The 21,177-nt window shown below is 40.2% G+C and overlaps 1 protein-coding gene across 1 annotated transcript; it reads right to left on the reverse strand.

The window, feature by feature from the left end:
* Positions 1 to 2,415: 2,415 nt before the first annotated feature.
* Positions 2,416 to 20,073, reverse strand: CHMP1B (charged multivesicular body protein 1B). The gene is made up of 8 exons (XM_024204771.3): positions 19,935 to 20,073; positions 14,296 to 14,393; positions 10,697 to 10,843; positions 6,676 to 6,744; positions 6,484 to 6,591; positions 5,623 to 5,666; positions 4,113 to 4,185; positions 2,416 to 3,234 (listed from the first exon to the last, which is right to left on the reverse strand). Exons 1-8 carry the CDS (start codon positions 19,948 to 19,950, stop codon positions 3,190 to 3,192), a joined length of 600 nt encoding a protein of 199 aa, XP_024060539.1. The 5' UTR covers positions 19,951 to 20,073; the 3' UTR covers positions 2,416 to 3,189.
* Positions 20,074 to 21,177: the final 1,104 nt, after the last annotated feature.

Raw genomic sequence — 21,177 nt, forward strand, 5'->3', positions numbered from 1 at the left:
TTATTTAATTGGCTGCTACCTGTAGTTACAATCGTTTCTTCATCCATTTTTGAAAAGCTACAGAAAGCTAAACACATTCACTTCACAAGGTAAAATGCAACATGCTCAAATAGCGAAATCAGAGAATGTTACTTGCTTCCTGGCTAACTTAAGAAAAGCCAGGCAGCCAGGAAAAGTTTATCAGCAGCAACAGACTAAAGAGATTTTATAGTGGGGTTTAATGCAGGCAGAATAGGGTGAAGAACTGACTGATTCCAGGGATCCAAACCAACTGCTGAGCAGCTGATAAATATAAAGGATTTAAAATGTCATTCTGAAGAAACTGAAAACACTATTTAGCCCATTGTGATTTGTCTTTCCTGCACTGTTATTCTGCTTATCCACAGACATGATGGGCACAGTGTAAGAACTTAGATATAATGTACCTTGTGTTCAGCTGTCAATATCTTGTTTGGGACTTATGGACTGTTTTAATTCCTCCCAGATATACAGTTATCCCCAACATACTTTCAAGGCTATTTTAATTTTCAAAGCAGCTTTCTTTGAATGAGGAAGACAATGAGAGAACAGTGCAAGTCTAATAGAACATTTTCATATGTACTGTAAACTGTTATGTGAAAGACTTGACAATATCTTCCAAAACACACATTTTCAGGACATTGTGTTTAATAAAATGATTAGTCCTGGTGTAGTTCAAAAAAGAGCAGCCAGACCGCTATTGACATTCAGCCTTCACATTATTGCACACTAAACTGATCTTGTTTGATAAATTGGTAAATGTGCCAACTGCAAAAAACACTTGAAAAACCAATAGTTTCTAATCCCTGAAGTTAATTTCATGCTGATGAAAGGTGCCAGATTTAAAGACCTAATCCCTCTGTTTAGAGGCAGAACAGTTAGAACACATGTAGCTGCAGTGCAGTGGCTAGCAGGCCAGGAAATTTTTTCGGGAGGGGTCACTTTTATGAATGATAATAGTCCAGCATAATCAGTTAGTGGCCTTTTTGAGATTGCCAATTAATGACCATGGTGGTAATTTTTTTGTGAACACATGGATAATTCAACCAAAAGCTGCACTGAGCTCACCAAGTCATTTTACATTAAGGGAAAAACAGCCATCAAATGATGATGTTTGGTCATTATAGACCTGAGAGAGAAGAGTCTCTATATTGCATTATCCACCTCCTGCCCACACAAACCAGATCTTTAGTTCCTACAACTTTGTTGGGGGGGAAGATGTTTACATGTTTAGTAGGAGTGCATAAAAATAAAAATGTTAAAGGTCACTCCTCATTTTCCAATCTGAGATATTTTAAAAAGAAAAATTATTTCATTACTGAAAGTAGCAAATAAAGTTAAAGGCTACCAGATTAAAAACCATCTGTTTCCTATTTTAATTATTCAAATTGGAAGCATTCACAGTTTGATAAATATATACAATGCATTAACATTCCAGCAAGTGACACACATCAAAATAATAACCATTAGACAGTCAAAATAATTTATTCATGGAAAATAAAGATAAATCCATATTCCAGGAATGATTTTTCCCTGCTTTGATCTCTACCTCAACAACCTAGGACTATAAACTATACTTTATACAGATGACTAAGAGGACTGTTTTAATAAGATGAAAATAACACTTGGTGGACTATCTCAAAGTCAGTAAACTTTCGGTGTTATGGCAAGTACATCCCAAGAAACCTATGGATCCAAGATTGTTGCTTTGACCAACAGCAGTTTACCTTATTGCACACAGGTTTAACTATTCTTTGCTGAAATATAACCTTATTCTCAGTGAAGAATATTTTGTATGAACGCCAAATGCTCAGTTACGTATCATCTTGTGAAAGCCTCTAATTGTACTTGGAATGCCTTTGTTATTTAAACAATTTCATGAATGGATTGGGTTTTCAGTATGGGTTTATATATTTATATATTTACAGAGAAATCCTGTTTGAATTATGTAAAGATTTTTGCAACATTAGAAGACCGCAGCTATGTGACACCCTGCACATCTGTCAGTTAAAGACTACTTCTAAAAATCTAATAAACTTCACTATAGCTTACTGTAATGAAGAGGCGTCACTACAACAAAAGAAGCTACAAAGTAAGTAGGAGCCTAAGTACAGAGGTTTTTTAAAAAAATCCGAAGAGTAATTTTTTTGGCATAAATCATTGTTTTTCATAACATCACAGGTAGTTCTAACTAGAAATTTTTATAATTATTTCTGTGAATTAGGACTGTATGAAGAGTTTGATACTTCTGACAACATTAAATTGAAGTTCATAGTAAGCAAGAATATATTTGAATTGGTTTACTTTTTAAGTAGATAGTAAAGTCTAAAATAGGCTACCACCTATCATAGCAAAAACATTACAAAGTGTGTTGGTGTTACATCTGCAAAACTTACAGAATATAAGGATGACAGTTCAAAGATATTTTAACATGGTTGCCTTAACTCAACATAATATGGAGTCACTTTGCTTGACTAATATACATGTATCAAACAATCTAGACAAAAATGTTGAAAAATAAATTTTATTCCTCCTGTACTGAAGTGATGGTACTATACAAGTTCCCAGTTCGGTGAAAACAGCTTTTGGTAGCTAATTTTTAACTGGCCCATTAAGTTGTTTTGCAAGTAATGTAGTTTTAAAAGACCATAAAAACAGATTCAAGTCCAACTATGTGTTTTAATATGCTTATTAACAAAGACAACACGTCCATCTGTGTATTCCATGAATTTTGCTGTGTAAGCAAGTTAATTGCAACCATCATCTGAATTGCATGCATCAGTTCCCCAACTGTACATGTTTTTCATAATTTAAAAAACCCACTTTATAATTTAAAATATTATATATCATGTCAATAGTGTTCAGCTTTTCCTTCAACTAGAATGAGCCAACATTATTAGTTGACTTAGAATTTTAGCTTGGTTCTGTGAAAAGATAATTGCAAAAATATATCCCCAACTTCAAAATGTACTGTACAGACCTAGAAAAACATTAAAGGGCTGTGATACCTTTGAATTTCTTAATGTATTTAGAAAGGACAGCAAGCCAAAAGTGAAGTATCATATAGTACAAATATTTAGACATCCAGGACATACTGCATACAGCATAATATGTATACAGAGTGAATGCTTTGGAAGCATCTACAGAGCTCTGCAGTTTTGATTACTTAAGTTAAACTTGATCACGTAGGCGGGCCAGTCTCTGTGACAGCTCATCCTGCAGAATGTCAGAATAAAAAGTTATATTCATTACTATGTATTAGTTTTAAAAAAAGATAAATGAAAAGACTTGTACTATCCAAGGTCACACCACAAACACAACAGTAAATAAGACACAAGCAAGAGCCAGAGAAGAATTTGCATTTCTAGGAGACAAGTGTTAATTGACTCCACTGTAACTGAGTCATTCGGCTGCATCCTCAAATGAACCAAGCTCAAACTCAGCACGGATGAGAAATTGAAGTAGAATGGTGGCTCTATACCACCTTGTACCTCTGCCATTCCCAGAACCAGTCAATGGCCAAATCAGACCTTAGTGCAAGCTGGAATGGTCCTCTAACATACTTTGGCTAAAATGATTCCCTAAAGGATCATTCACCAATGCAAGATCACTGAAGCACATTACTCTAAAAGCTAAGCCCCTCAAATCTTCCTCTGCCAGAGCAGGGGGTGTTAACAGCTATGCCAGTTTTACCTTTGCTGAGGATCTGCCCAGGGCCAGAGGAATTCTGAGCTGCTCATTCAGAGCTAGTTTAAGGCCCCTTTGCACTGCTTCAGAAGCGTAGGGGACCTTAGCAAGAGAAGAGGACCTGACCCAGTATATACATCGGATGGCCCAGTTAGTGAACAGAGGAAAAGTTAAAGTATGTGCACAACTGGTAGACTCATTAAAACACAAACACACACCCCTTATGCCTGCAAGCAAACCTTGTTTTACTTACACACTTCATTTATTTTGATAAAAATAAAACTAATTTATTATATGGCCCCAGAAGTTTGCAAATAAATTTCCATTTTAAATATCACATACAACAGTAACCCTTCTACATAAATGTGATAAATGATCTATTAGAAAAACTACAAAGCAATATTTACCTGCTCTGCTGAAGCAACACTTGTGCCAACAGAACCTGTTTGCCCCTGGGGTAGTTCCATGTTCAGATCAAGGCTACAATTAAAAACAGAAGACAAATATATATCACAAAAATAAATATAGCGACAGATCACAACAGGGTGTACAATAGTTGAAAAATGGTGTTCTATATAGCGTGCGGCCATCAGTGTCTCAAGCACACCCTGATACTTTGTACTCCAATTAATTAGCCAAGCTTGATCAGGAAAGTGGGGTGATCACCAAGCAAAGAATTTGTCTAACAGTAATAGTTGCTGGGACAATTAGCAACATTTCTGTTTACTGGGGATGCTTTTGGATAGTACCAATGGGTTAAGCAGGGCTCAGACTGGTGATAAGGTATCAAATTCTACATCACAGTTTTAATACAAAGTCTGTCAAATAAAGGCAACCCAGCAGCAGTAGTAGTATGGTGCACTAATTCTCCATCCCTCCCTTATCCCCAGCAAAGCCCAGTCCAGCAGCAAGGACATTGTTTTCGTGCCCATGGGGCAGTGCATTTATGGCAACAAAGCAGTAACACCAGCTCCCGTCTTACAAAGAAGACATGAAAGGGGTGTAATGGGAACACAGGGCAAAGGACTGGAAGGGACCTCCTGGGTCATCAAGTCCAGGCCCTGCTATCACTGGCAATTTTCTCAACTCAAATTAAACACATTTAGATTAGATAGACAGATAAGCAGAGTTCACTGATCGTCTGATTGCACTACCCTGGGCTCAATCATTTTTTAGTATTAAGCCAGATGTCCCTCACTGCCTTTTTAAAGGCTGAGAGCACAATACTATTAAACATCTGTACTTTAAAATTTTATGTAGCCTTGCCCTCACTCATTTCTATTGTAAGATCACTATAAAGAAATGGATCATGCTGAGATAGTTAAACCTATTCATACGTACATGAAGTGCACCCTAAATAGGTTTAATTATCTCAGCATGGTCCATTTCTGTAAAGTGCTTTTATGACAGAAATGAGCTGTTCTAGTTTTAGACTTTAGCATAAATAATCATGCCAAAACTATGTGGTGGGTTATAACTTTTATCCATTTTCACTCATGAAGATTTGAGCCATGATATCCAGAGGTGAAAGCTCAGCATATAGACAACCACTGGATTATTTAGCTCCACAAGACTAGCACATTTAAAGTGAGGGAAATCTGATGTTAATTTAATTAAAATCAAGTATAAGAGCCAGATGCGACTTCCCTTAAGGTACACAATTACTACTACTCTTCAAGTATCAGAGGGGTAGCCGTGTTAGTCTGAATCTGTAAAAAGCAACAGAGGGTCCTGTGGCACCTTTAAGACTAACAGAAGTATTGGAGCATAAGTTTTCGTGGGTGAATGCCCACTTGCGTCTGATGAAGTGGGCATTCACCCACAAAAGCTTATGCTCCAATACTTCTGTTAGTCTTAAAGGTGCCACAGGACCCTCTGTTGCTTACTACTCTTCAATAATTTTTATATTATACTCACCCTGCTTCATCTGCCATTTCCTGTAGAAGCGTATCCACTTGGTTCTAGAACAGGAAATCAAAACTGAATCAGTTTCTGTTATTGTATTTAATACAAGATTAACCGTATGATTTGTAAAAAGCAAAAATTCTACTGTCTTAATAAAACTGATTTAGAAAGGAGCTTCTGTGGATTTTGAACATTTACAGTCTTCACCACCAGAGGGAGCTACAGGAATTCAGAATACAAGGAGCACATCTCATACTATGGCTGCCATGCAAATCAGTTCTCCAAATTCAATTACTGGTCTGTAATATTTCCAAATATGATTAAGTCTAATCCTGTCTGTACAAATCACATCTACTTTAATATCACAACTACAGAAATGTTACTATAGTTATCACTATTGTGTGTCCTTTATCAGGACACAGGAAGCATCTTCCCCCTCAGCAGACTTCTTTATATAACCCTTAAAACAAAAATGTTTACACTCTTTTGGAACTATGTTTTTTTAATTGTGATATAGCTGATGTTGGTATGTTTTTTGACTAAAAATGTTTATTAAAAGTTAGTCAAAAGTTCCATAAATTTCAACGGAAAGGCAGAAAGTTTTATGCTATACCACCACTCAAACACATTAGTTGTAAGAGGGGAGCTTAAGACAGTATACATAATATGTACATTTTTTATCAGAGCATTTAGCAGCTCAAACTATTCTTTTGGTCACAAGGTAGCATGTAAATATTTCTCATGTTAAACTGAGAATGCCCCAACGCCTGTTATAGCTTTCAAAAGGCAGAAGGTATAGAAGAGAAAATGACAATATTTGTGTACACTTGAGTAACATGGTATTTTATTTGCTGCAATATCAGTTATTCTTACTTGTGGTGTTGTTAACGTAGTAGTATTACTCATTGTATCTTCCATCTGTGCCGTCTGAACATCTAGTGTTTCAAACTGGTGCTCAAATTTGTCCATTAAGGCAGATATCTGCAGATAAACAAATACTGTCATAGCAAAAGTATAAAACTGAATTTATACCCCTGAATTCCAAATAATTAAATGTATGTCTACCTTTTCCAGGTTCATGCTCTTCAATGTAGCATCCATAGATTTAACTACTCCTGCCATTGACTTTGTTACCTAAAAAAGATAAAGTAAAAAAAGATATAAACCTATTACAAAATCACATAATAAACAAACAATCTTTAGTTTGGTTAACCCCTTCTGTTTTGAAGTAAACTTGTCTGTTCTCATCCAAAGAACTTTTACAATTCTGTAATAGTTGTGTCACACAGCTGTTTTCAGGTCTATCAGCTTTTTACTATAAACCCTGCTTTTCAGGGGTTTACAGTTTAGCTGTAAAAAAAAAAAAAAAAAAAAAAAAAAAAAGCATGCTCTGGGCTGAATCTGTAGAAATAAAGACATTTCAGAAATAACAAAGAACTGAAATCTATATAGCATTTTTTGAGTTATGATTGTAGTGATAACTGGGGCCTAGTAAGCCTACCCCAGTTGTGAGTAACTGTGAGAAAGTGGATAAAAATTCAGAACATGTCACAACAGCCTATAACAAATGAATTTTGAGGGTAAAAGATGTAAAAGGGAGACCAACAGACTGAATTAGTCTCAACAAAAAGGCCTACTGATATAACTCAAGATCTGTGTTAAATTCATACTTGGTAAACATGAAACCAAAGGACCAACGTTGTTGTGTTGGAAATTAGGTCTAATTGGTGAACAAAAATAATAAGATAGGCCAGGGATCAGCAACCTTTGGCAACCTTTTGCACATCCCTTGGCCTGTGCCTGCTTCCCGCACCCCCATTGGCCTGGAGCGGCGAACCGCGGCCAGTGGGAGCTGCAATCGGCCGAACCCGCGGACGCGGCAGGTAAACAAACCGGTGCAGCCCGCCAGGGGGCTTACCCTGGCGGGTCACGTGCCAAAGGCTATTCCATCCACTGATTCCTTTTGGTATCCTCAGAGAGAGACCTGGGAACATGAGGGATGTAGACGCTGACTGACAAAGATGAGAGAAGGGGAAGGAGCGAGCTTTATCATCATGGCTGACACTCCCATTGTCTCCTGGAACCCCAGGATTCACTGTCATACCACTGGGCTTTCACTGTCCTGACTGTAAAATGTCCTGACCACACCAGGCCCAAAGGAGAGGGACCCAGATGACACTGTCACCTCCACTGTCTGCAGCTAACTTCCAAATGCCACCCGGGATGTGAGACTGTCATCCCTTACCTCCTCATTCCTGTCTCCTTTTCCTTCTCTACCTTATTTCTTCTCTTTCCTAGCCTCCTTTTTCCTTCTGACTAATAAGATTCTGGTTTAGCAGGCCAAGACTGTACATTTCACTGCTGTAAGTCTGTGATCAGAAAGAATCAGCTAAATGTGATGCTCTAAACAGCCTACTGCTGGTACAAGTTTGCCAGGTCTTGAAAAGACCTTCGGCTGTGCATGTTTTTCCAGCAATGAGGATGCAAGCAAAAGTCAACACCAGAGACAGAAGCTGCAGTTTCTATCTTTAATGTTTTGTTTTCCCTGTGTTTTTGTCTTGTTGTGTCTTAAAGGAAGCAGGATCAGACTAACAGCAGCAACAGCTCCAGGACCCTCTCAACTAAGGGTATGTCTACACTACCCACGTTACAGCACTGCCGCTGCGGTGCCATGAGGTGGACAGTATAGACACGCTTTATCATCGGGGAGAGCTCTCACGGTGATAAAAAAACCCCACCCCAAACGAGCGGTGGTAGCTTTATCGCTGGGAGCTATGTTATACAGCTTTATTGCCAGGAGCTATGTTTTTTCACACCCCTGAATGACAAAAATTTTAGCGCTGAATGTGGCAGTGTAGACACAGCCTAAATTCTCTTTTCCCTAAAAAGGAGAGTTATTACCATCTTTAATATCATCTAAAAGACTATCCAACAAAGGGGATTTTTCCTTTCAAAAACTCTCTCCAGACACAGGGAAAGGAAACAAGGCACGTTAAAATAAAAACCTTACTTAATACTTTACATTTCAAATGCTTCAACTGATTTTCCTACTTTTCTGTATCTTTTAAATAGTTTTTTGTTTTTTTTAATGTAATGGTGGGTCTCCCATGGTATTAAGCAGGCTGAGGTCTCTGTACACCAAACTCTGTTTAACATTGTTTAATGTTGGACAGTTAAAGTCATGTTAACACCTTTAAATCTTTGAGTCCATATAGTCTATCTAAACTATTACAACAGGATGCAATAAAAACAAGACCACCACAAACAAGCCCAGGAATCTTTAAAAAACTAATTTTTAAAAAGCTTTTCAGGCCTTTGATCTGCAATAATAATCTCATGTTCCTTTTCTTCCAAAAGATAACTGTTACATACTTCAAATATACAAGAATTATTTCATCTGCCATTGAAGTGTAGCCACATCTGGAGTATTTAACAGTGAAAAGGAACATTGCACAACAGTAAGAAAAACACAAAAACAGCATATGTCTGAAACTGCACAGGGAATTTAGGTTACATGGTATGTTTACCTTAGGTATTTCTAAGCCACTTATTTCCAACAGTATAAACCAGGAATAACATCACTACTTCATACCATAGCATCTTTACTGACCATAGATGCTCAGGATCTCCATTTTATTTCTCATCTTAAAGATTTTGTAGCATCATTGTAGGGCACGGATTCAGTATGGAGAGGTAAGAAATCCATTTAATTAATTTCCTACAGTACCTACAATTTCCTTGGATCTCCCAGCCAAATGCTATCTAATAAGATCGTAAACTAAAGTAACAGGACTGCAGAAATATCCTTGACAGTCTATTAAAAATGCAGTCACTAGACAGGTCATTTTGAGCTGGGACCATAAAAGGTAAGTGTTCTAGTGTCTAAAAGATTCTAAACTATTGTTACATATCTATTTTGCATACTCTGTAGCAGGGGTGGGCAAACTTTTTGGCCCGAGGGCCACACCTGGGTGGGGAAATTGCATGCAGGGCCATGAATGTAGGGCTGGGGTGCGGAAGGGGGTGCAGTGTGCAGGAAGGGCTCAGGGCAAGGGGTTGGGGTGCAGGAGGGGTACAGCAGGGGGCTCAAAGCAGGGGTGCGACAGGAAATGTGGGGTGTGGGAGGGGGTGCGGTGTGCAGGAAGGGGCTCAAGGCAAGGGGTTGGGGTGTAGGAGGGTGCTCAGGGCAAGGGGTTGGGGTGCGGGGTGCAGGAGGGGCGGCTCCGGGCTGGCAGCGGCACGCAGCGGGGCTAAGGCTCCCTGCCTGCCCTGGCCCCATTCCACTCCAGGAAGTGGCCGGCTCCATGTCCCTCCGGCCCCTGGGGGAGAGGGGAGGTAGAGGGCTCCGCGCGCTGCCCTCGCCTGTGGGTACATCCCCCGAAGCTCCCATTGGCCACAGTTCCCTGTTCCCGGCCAATGGGAGCTGCGATGGGGGACGGTGGGGGGCAGCAGTGCCTTCAGGCAAGGGCAGCACACGGAGCCCTCTGCCCCCTTCCTCCCCCAGGGGCTGCAGGGACATGGTGCTGGCCGCTTCCCGGAGCAGAGCGGGGCCCACGGCACCGCAGGGGTGACAATCCCACGGGCTGGATCCAAAGCCCTGACGGGCCGGATCTGGCCCGTAGTTTGCCCACCCCTGCTATAGTAGATCAAAACAGAAATACTTTCTATGCGCCTTTTTGGAAACCCACAAGAAATCAATTTATTAAGTGCATCTACTTGTAAAATGGAAGGGACAGTTATCTTTAAAAATTTGTGACACAAGACACTGATTTAAATTAAATTAAGATGCACTGGTTAGCTAACAAGAAACATTTGTTTCCTGTAAGTACTAGGAGAAACATGCAACAAGGCATCAACAACATATGAAGGATGGTGGCATTAACCCAACTAATTAATTCATAACTCTCACAAGCCAATGCTTCACACACAACTTAGTTTACTGTGGGCCACAATTGAAGACTGCCAAGCCATCCCAGTAAGCTTACTAATTCACTGTTTTAGGGATAGAATTAAGACAGTTTAAAAGAGAATCAGGGGCCTTATCTTTCTGTAGAGTTTATATATGGAAGTATGAAAACATGCTTACCTTGCCCATTGTTACTGCAGTTTGAACTCTTGCTGCTACTGCATCTACCCTGGCACTCATGCGCAAGAAATTGATTGCTTGATTCTTCTGTCGGATTGCGTTTTCTGCATGTATTCTTGCAACTTCAGTATTACCCTTCTGGATTGCCTGTTTAAATAAAAGCAAACTATTGCTAACCCTTTTTAGCAGTAATTACCCAGCAGCGGTAAGCCCTTCAAAAAACTTATACTTGCAAAACAAGTGAACTCTAGGTCCAGTTCAACTCCCATTGAAGTCAATGAAAAGATTGTAATTGACTTGGATGTGAACTAGATGGCATCTTCTATGCACAAGGAAGTATGCCTGAAACTTTAAGCTACTTCCATGAGCCTCAATATCAGTAAATCTACAGATGTATTATGGAGTATCATTCTGGATTTATATGCTCACAAATATCTAACCTTCAAAACACATTAAGCACCCAGTTTTTCATCAAAATTCATACTTCTAGTACTACTAAAACAAATAACTTAAGATGAATATGTATACCTCATTACAGTATATTTCTGTTTATGAAATCAGAACAAAAAGTATCTCTCCCTCATTGTGTATATAGTGGATGCCGCTTAACAGCAATCCATATATTAACAATTTTTGTTTAACAGCAACATTTTGCCAGGAACCAACCCCATCCCATTGATTTTAAGGTTAATAGGATTTGGATACTGGCAACAGACAGGCCATTTCCTAACAACTTTATTTTTTTGGAAGAAAGACCCTGGCTGCTGGCAGGTTTATGGGGCAAGGGAAGCCCACACTGAAGGTAAAGGGCTGCAGCACCCACATCCACATGCAATGGGATCTCCTGTCATTGTGGGCTGAGAGGGGATGCTGCAGGCAGGGTAGCAGCAGATGCTGGGCTTTTCATGGGGAGTGGGGGTGCTGAGGTCCCCTAGAGTGGCATGGTACCTCCCCCTGCATGCTCTGATTGCACCCTGCTCTTGGCACATCCCAGAGCTTCCTTCCCCGGGCTGTAGCCCCAAAGCCAGGTTTTCAGGGCTGCAGCCACAGAAGAAAGCTCTGGGAATGTTGAGCACAAGCTACAGGCAGGCTTGTGAAGCTGCAGGCAAAGGTTGCTTGCCCCAATGCTTCCTTCCCTAGCTGCAGCCCCAAAAACATGCCTTTCGCTTATTGGCCACTCTTGGATAACAATAAGTTGCTAAAAAGCAGAACCCACTGTATATGAAGTGCTTTAGATATTCAAAGCAATGCAAACACACTAATCCTGTCATTATAACCCAACATTACAGGTTAACCTTAACACTCTTCTTTTAGTTCTCTCTGCTGCAGAGAAATGCAAAGGCAGAGCTGGAAGTCAAGTTACTGGCTCCCATAATCCATGTTACCTGTGTCAAATAGGGAAATAAAAGTCTCTGCTTGGAGATGAAAAAAGTCTCCCAATAACTACAACAAAAAAGCCAGTCCAGCAGCAATGAAATAGGAAGCTGGACTCTATTCCTTATTATTCTCATAGATCAACAGAACTGACAATTAAATTCAAACTGAAAGATCAAATTCTGCCTTCAGTTATATCCATATAATCTGCACTTGAAGAGGCAGAATTTAGTAAGCAAGATCTATTACTAATAATGAGTCAGAGACTTTAGGAAACACTAAAATACCTTCCTCTTTGAAAAGGCCTTTCCACCATGTTCACAGTCAACATTGACACCCCTTTCTACCTAAAAAAACCCACCTAACTAAAAAAAAATTTAAACCTCTCAGAAAAATCAACCTAAACAAGGTAAATAATTTAAAATGAAAATTAAAAACCTCCACCCAAAACAAAGTTTTTACCTCAAATTGGAAGAAGTGCCAAAGACTCCAAGAAGTCCATTTGGGACTTCTCTATTGATTTTACATGGAAGATGCTCTACGATGATGTGCAATGATAGAACACCTTAAGCTAGCTATACCAGAAAAGAACTCAGTTTAAGTTTCAGATCCCAAGTGAGTTTGCAAGACTAGTATTTAGTACAGTACTGAGAAAATCCGATACACAAACGCACACAACTTTAGTGCAAAACACACTTTCAGATGATTAAGTGAAATTTATCTTTAACATGTCACAATACAGTTTCTTTGCATTGTCACCGGACTGTAAACAAAAAGAAAAAAATAAATCTCAGCTTCAAAAAATAATGAATTAATGTCGTTCGTCATTCTAGACTACATTTTAAAGAGGAGTTAGAAATGGGGGAAAAAAAAATGGGTGTGTGTCCTTTTTGCTTCTTTACAATATAAGAAGTCCTGAAAGGTTTTCCTGCACTTATTTCTTTCATCTGAAATTCAGCTTGTCTCACTTGAATTTTATGGACTGGAAAATTAATGGAATTATGATATGAGACCAGAGACTAAAAGCAGAGCAACTAAGCTTTGAGTTATTAGCCAGACCATTTAAAGCTTTCCTCGAGACCTATTTAACGCCAATGTTTAACATGCACTTGGGAGAAGAAAGGTTTTATTGAAAAGTCAACACTCCTAGCACTTCAAATAGGGACTGTGGGACCTCTCAGTCCACATAAGATGCTCAAAAAGATCTCCAGGAGTTGATATTCCTTTTATTGAAAAGGTTAAAACAAGTAGAAAAACTTCAGGCTAGCTTTAAGCAGCAAAAAGGACATGAACCCTATTTTAAAAATCTTCTTCACAGGTCACATTTAATAGTATATGATAAACATTAAGATAATTTTTTCCTTGACAGTGTTGCTCTAAATTAACTGCACTACAAGAACACAGCATACATATTCTGAAGAAAAAGTTATGAAACATTCCATTTCAGTGTTAACTAATATGTACAATATTTTAAGAATATAAAAAATACTACAGTACAATCTTAAATTAATGTAGGTTAGATTGACTTACAGCCACCACAGTAATTACTTACAGCCAACAGCCAATGTAAGGAATGCAGTGTCTACAGACACCGTGTCACTAACTAAACTGACATAAGCCTCTTGTGGAGGTGGAGTTATTATGTCAGTGTAGTAGGGCACTTAGGGCTTGTCTACACTATCGGCGGGCAGTGATTGATCCAGCGGGGGTCGATTTATCGCGTCTCATATAGACGCGATAAATCAACCGCTGAGCGCTCTCCCGTCGACTCCGGTACTCCACCAGAACGAAGAGCACAAGCAGAGTCGACGGCAGCATCAGCTGTCTACTTACAGCAGTGAAAACACCACGGTAAGTAGATCTAAGTACATCGACTTTAGCTACGCTATTCACGTAGCTGAAGTTGTGTATTTTTGATCGACCCTGGACGGTAGTGTAGACAAGCCCTTACATCGGTAGCAGTAAGGCTGTAGTGTAGACACTGACATAATTAGGTTGACATAAGCTGCCTTATGTCGACCTAACTGTGTAGTGTAGACCAGGCCACAGTCTGTGTGTAACAAATATGTTACAGCCAATAGGACATATGTTGCCAATCTACATACACTTCCTGTTTTATTACAATGCACACCAGGAAAACCATTACAAAATACAAGTTAAGGACCTAACTAGCATAAAATAGAAAAATTAAGTATATACACACACAACCTAGTTTCATTACTTACCTTCTTAATTTTTGTCTTTTCAACCTTTTCTTCTTTATCACATTTTTTTGCATTCCTGCTGAGCTCTTTGGCAGCAAACTTCAAGTTAAACAGGTGTTCTGCAATGCATATTAAGGATCTACAAAATATTAGCAATACTTAAAATATGAACATGTCGCTTTCCATTGGATTTAGTAGCCTACTACATGCATACTCTATTTCTTTCTGCAAATTTTAATATTGGTAGGTCAGCCACTTTAATTTGCATGAAACTGAAATTGAGCAAACAAACATGCGTTTTTTTGTTCTTTTTAATTTTACATAGCCCATGTTCTTTTGTCATCTTAGTTTAAAACCATAGTTTGGACACTTTTTTTAAAAAACAAGTTCACAACCAAAATTAGCTTACTTTGATGAAAGACCCAATTCAAGTAGTTAAAAGGAATAAAAAATGCTGGTCTTTAGAACATGTGCACATACAGGTAGGGTGATTTTGAAGTCCTGGGAATCTGGAGAGAATGATAGTTCTATCATGGACTTCAAAGGGAGCAGAGTCATCGCAATGCTAAGCACTTCTGAAAATTCCATCCCTAGCACTCACACAGCATCTATATAGTTTTAACTTTAAAACCCTACTAAGATGCTACCTCCTGCTCCAAGGAATGCTATGGTGCCACAAACCCACACAGAAAAATCAAAAGGGTTCAGCTTAAAATTATGGCAAATTTGAGATGAAAAACAAAGCTACGGTGACATTCTTTTTCAGCTCCCCATCTCCCTATCAGATAGGGAGAAAAATGAGAAATCTTACCCACCATGTGTGCTATAACACCTGTCCACGACAAGGTGAGGCTTTACAACATCCTTCAGTTATAAATTCTTTACTCTTACTAGATGACAATGGATCATTTTGTCACACGTGCTGTTTAATGGAATAGCATTGCCCTTAAGTACCCTACTAACCAAATATCAAAAATTCATCACATGTAAATAAGAAATTGTTCTCTGTCATAAATAAATGTTTATATAAGTCCCTGGAAGGATGAATATTTTCCTTTTAGGAGGCAAAGAATTATTTTGCTGAAATAATGTGCGTATTATTTCTATGTAATTCTTCACCCCCTAACATCCACTCATCAGTTGGCACACTGACCACTAGTGAACAATCTTTTCTTTGTTAATAAGAAATGTTAACTGAACTAAACATTCATGCAATGATAATCTTCTGCAGAATTGCAGGATTTTTTCCCCTAAAAATCACACACTCTAGTCTCTGGCTTGTGCATCAAAGTTGCATAGCTGATCCTGGCTTGAAGCTGAATATGAAGAAAACATTTAACAACCGACTTCATCATGATGCCTTATTTTTGTAACAGAGAGGTGTATAAGTTTGGTGTGCAAGGCCATATAGTATCACTGTACCATCACACATTTAAAGTTTGAACATTATGGGAATATTGATTAAATCATAAATCCAATTAAAGGTGAGCTGCAAAGGAAAGAGATAGCTGTACTTTTTTGTTTGTTTCTAATGTGTAAAAAAAGGCCTGAAAAATTTCTCCACCAAAAAAAGCATTCTGTTTGTTTCTACATTAGCATTTTAGGTCCTGACTAGGCTGGAAGACAGACACCACAAGAGAATGAAAATAGTGGGAACAAAAAGAGAAGGGAGATTTAATCAGGCCAATGTAACGTAAGTTAGACTGCTTTGGCCTAGGGACTGATAATAGGCTATAAAGTATTTCAGCTACAGGTTGTCAACTGCAATCCAGCTCAGGTCAATGATCAGAATGACCATGTAAAGTATTACATCACTTCCTTAAATCAATGGCTTTGAGTCATTGTGACACACACCAGGATTTTATTTTTAAACTTTCTCAATTACTCACAATGTTTCTACGTTAGATAGCACAATACATCATCTGTTGCCTCACAGATCTTTCATGCCATGGCACACTTGCTCCAACCTTTAAATGTACCTATCTCAATATAGGATAACTCAGATGAAACCAAACTTCTTACATTCACCATAATTTATTTAGAAACCTGTTCAAACATTTCACCTTATTGACATCCTTAGAACTACTGATGAGGATACTGCTGAACCAAACATATAGAAAAAAAGCATTAAAGGTAAGATCATTTTATATATCAGGGAAAAGTTTATTCTATTTTTGTTTATAAAGGACGTTAAGTATGATTTCTTATCATTACCAGAAAAAAATTCCTGGCTCCTGCTACGGCCTCAAAGCCAGAAGATCCATCCAGCTAACAATTCCTGTTGTGTGGGGAAAACCCCAATTGACATAAAGCTAGAGTAACTGGCTCAATGTCACCCCGTCACAGACTCTGGCATAGGGGCAAGACCAGAGTGCTATGGCATTTCAGCTATTCCTGGCTGGTAAAACAGCCCTTTGGTGCTGCTGGCAGTTAAGTGCAAGTTTGCACCAGGGACTGAACTAGCATCCCCCAGCCCAACCAGGATTGGGGGAATGAAAGCGTAATGTAAAGCCACCTTTGCTGCTCTCCCTGTCCCTCCACTAAGATACAGTGCCAAGTGGATATTGATCAGACCCATTACATAAAACAAGTCAGACTTGAAATGGAAAGGGAGTCTGAAGAGTGGCAAGATCGAATGGAAGAGAGACTTTAGATATAAGAAATCTCTCACTACAAACACATTATAAAACATGAAGATAAAATATATTCTTGTAAACAAAATAACTTTCACTCTCTTCACATCCCACTACGGAGGGGAGCGGAGGGGAGAACATATACTGCTAGAAAAAAAAAAAAGTTTTTTATTAGCCCTGCAGCAGTAAATTGATGTTACCCCCATCTGGGAAGCTAAGTTTTGGCAAAGACACTTGTGTCATTCATGAATACAGGAAAAATTCCAAGGAATTTCCCACATTCCTTTGGCAAAAGAAGTCCTTCCTTCTCCCATCTAGCAGGTTTATTTTCCTTGCAAAAATGGAATTATTCACTTATTTCCACCTATAATCTGTATTAGGGCTGTCAATTAATCACAGTTAACTCACACGATTCACTCAAAAAAATTAATCGTGAATAAAAAAATTAATTGTAGTTTTAATCGTATTGTTAAACAATAGAATACCAGTTGAAATGTATTAAATATTTTTGGATGTTCTTCTACATTTTCAGATACATTGATTTCAATTACACCACAGAATACGAAGTGTACACTGCTCCCTTTATATTATTTTTATTACAAATATTTGCACTGTAAAAATGATAAACAAAAGAAACAGTATTTTTCAATTCACCTCATATAAGTACTGTAGTGCAATCTCTTTATCATGAAAGTGCAACTTACAAATGTAGATTTTTTTTTTTTTACATAACTACACTCAAAAACAAAACAATGCAAAATTTCAGAGCCTACAAGTCCACTCAGTCCTACTTCTCCTTCAGCCAATCTCTAAGACAAACAAGTTTGTTTACATTTATGGGAGATAATGCTGCCCACTTCTTGTTTATAATGTCACCAGAAAATGAGAACAGGCATTTGCATGGGATTTTTGTAGCCAGAACTGCAAGGTATTTACATGCCAGATATGCTAAACCAGTAGTTCTCAAACTTTTGTACTGGTGACCCCTTTCACATAGCAAGACTCTGAGTGCGACCCCCCTTATAAATTAAAAACACTTTTTTATATATTTAACACCATTATAAATGCTGGAGGCAAAGCGGGGTTTAGGGTGGAGGCTGACAGCTCACAACCTCCCCCCCCGTAATAACCCCAGGACCCCCTGAGGGGTCACGGCCCCCAGTTTGAGAACCCCTGTGCTAAACATTCATATGCCCCTACATGTTCTGGCCACCATTCCAGAGGACATGCTTCCATGCTGATGACGCTTGTTAAAAAAATGCATTAATTAAATTTGTGATTGAACTCCTTGCAAGAGAATTGTATGTCTCCGGCTCTATTTTACCCACATTCTGCCATATATTTCATGTTATAGCAATCTTGGATGATGACTCAGCACATGATGTTCATTTTAAGAACACTTTCACTGCAGATTTGACAAAACACAAAGAAGATACCAATGTGAGGTTTCTAAAGATAGCTACAGCACTCGATCCAAGGTTTAAGAATCTGAAGTGCCTTCCAAAATCTGAAAGGGATGAGGTGTGGGGCATGCTTTCAGAAGTCTTAAAAGAGCAACACTCCGATGAGGAAACTACAGAACCCGAACCACCAAAAATAAAATCAACCTTCTGCTGGTGGCATCTGACTCAGATGATGAAAATGAACATCTGTCGGTCGGCACTGCTTTGAATTGTTATTGAGCAGAACCAGTCATCAGCTTGGATACGTCCTCTGGAACGGTGGCTGAAGCATGAAGGGACATATGAATCTTTGGTGCATCTGGCAGGTAAATATCTTGCGATGCCAGCTACAACCGTGCCATGAGAACACCTGTTCTCACTTTCAGGTGACATTGTGAACAAGAAGTGGGCAGCATTATCTCCTGCAAATGTAAACAAACTTGTTTGTCTGAGTGATTGGCTGAACAAGAAATAGGACTGAGTAGACCTGTAGGCTCTAAAGTTTTACATTGTTTTATTTTTGAATGCAGTTATTTTTTGTACATAATTCTACATTTGTAAGTTCAACTTTCATGATAAAGAAACTGCACTACAGTACAGTATTAGGTGAATTGAAAAATACTATTTCTTGTTTTTTTACAGTGCAAATATTGGGTAATAAAAATAATATAAAATGAGCACTGTACTTTGTATTCTGTGTTATAACTGAAATCAATATATTTGAAAATGTAGAAAACATCAAAAATATTTAAATAAATGGTATTCTATTATTGTTTAAACAGTGCGATTAATTTTTTTAATCGCATGATTAATCACAATTAATTTTTTTAATCGCTTGACAGCCCGAATTGGTATCCAAGAATAGAACAATACAATTTATGTTGTGGTACTAATAGAAAATGAGCAGTTTATAATAAAACCATTGCCTTCATCATGTCTTACAATGAAGGAAATTACCAGTTTCTACTATGGATCATTTCAAGGTTCTTCCAGTTTCCCACATAATCAAAGATCAAAAGGAAACACTGCACCCTAAACACTTGCTATGACTTCCACCCTGTATCACATGCCTCCAGCAGGCCTGGTGTGGTAAAAGGAGATAGTCTGAGCCCATGTCAAGGCTTGAATGAATATTTTGCTTTCATGCTGAAATAAAACACTGGGCTATAGGAACCCAGAAATAGTCACACGGTTCAGGCCGCTCCCTGCAATGCAGCCAGTCCCTCTTCGGGGTGGGAGAAGTTGATAGTCTAGCCAATGGCAGTGCTCAGTGCCAGCCCATCGCCTGTCTGGTGAGGAAGGGGTTTGGTGTGTCTGTCACTCAATAGATCCTTACATTCAACAACAGTGCCAGGGAGGAGTGGGCAGCCCTTTCCCCCGAGGGGGTTCTCCCAGCTCTCGGGGGGGGAGGGGCCCCTCCCCCCCCCCGAGGGGGTTCTCCCAGCTCTCGGGGGGATGGGCCCTGCCCCTCCCGGGGGCTCTCCCAGGGTGGGTGTCTCCAGGGGCGGGGCTGCAGACACTCGGGGGACCCTCCCCACCACGTCTCGCCCTGCCCGGCCGCGCTGCCCTTCAGCCCAAAGGATACTCTCCATGCTGGACATGGCGGCGGCTCCTCAGGCCCGACCCGGCCGGCGAAGGCGGACGCTCTGGATCGGAACTCAGCGCTACCCGGCTCTCGGGTGTTGTTGGGAGCCGACTTCCGCCTTCCCCGCCCCGAGCTGCGTTCCGCGACGGCGCCCGAGCCCGAGGGGGTGGAGGGAACGTGCGCGCCACCGCGGGGGGAGGAGACGGAGCGGAAATCCCCGGATGAGACTCCGCTGATGCTGCCGTGCTGGGGTTGGGTGCGCGTGACACCCCACCCCCCTCGCGGTGTGTGGAAATGGGTGCCGGGAGCGCTGGTGCGGCTGCCCCCGCCCTGCTCTATCCCGACACCCCCCCCACTACCTGGGCTGTCGCGACACAGACGCTGCCCCCCCCGCTCTATCCGGAACCCCCCCACACATCTCTAGGGGTCTAGCCTGACACACTCGGGTGCCCCTAGGGGTGCTGGAACAATTTGTATAATGGGGGTGCTGAGAGCCCTTGAACCAAACTGGAAACCCTGTATATGATAGAAACCAAGCCAGGAGTGAGGTAGTACCCCCCCCCCTTTCCAACACCTGGGTGCCCTCGGTCCTGATACACCCCCCACCCCACCTCATCTCTCCCGGCTCTGTCCCCACACCTACCCACCCACCCGTTCCTGACTGACAGATGCTAAGGTCCAGTCTCTGGAGGAGTTAAAGACTACAGAATATTATGAAACTTCAGCACACCCCCACCCCCACATGCTGCACCCTTCCCATCTATCCCAGCTCACACATAGGGAGGGGGCCAAACAGACACCCTGAATAACTAAGTAGAGCGAGGTTGCAGAGGTGCAGCTCCCACCTCATGCTAGATCCCTTTTTTTCAGGCCACTTTAAGGACTGAATACCCACACACCCTAAACTCCCTGACTGAAGGTCTCTTCCTCCTCAACTATAGCTTGAATTAGGGAAGGGATTGCCTCTAGTCAGCCTTTCACCTAATACTAATTGTAGCCCCACTTTATCTGGCAACTCCTCTCGCTGGGGCATCAAGCTGCCTGACAGTGGAAATCAACTCACTGATGTCATGGGCCTCTTCCATTTCTTATATCCTTACCTAATGTAGGACTCCGAACAGGTTCCATGCTGAGCTCTTGGGGCTTGACCCTGCAAAGTGCTGAACATTCAGGATTAGAGGTGGGTGAAAATTTCCATCCAAACCTTTTTCCACAGAAAAATGCAGATTTGGATTGACAAACG

The sequence above is a fragment of the Terrapene carolina genome, unplaced genomic scaffold (genome assembly GCF_002925995.2).
Source record: "Terrapene carolina triunguis isolate 2854851 unplaced genomic scaffold, T_m_triunguis-2.0 Scaffold131, whole genome shotgun sequence".
Taxonomy (NCBI): Eukaryota; Metazoa; Chordata; order Testudines; family Emydidae; genus Terrapene; species Terrapene triunguis.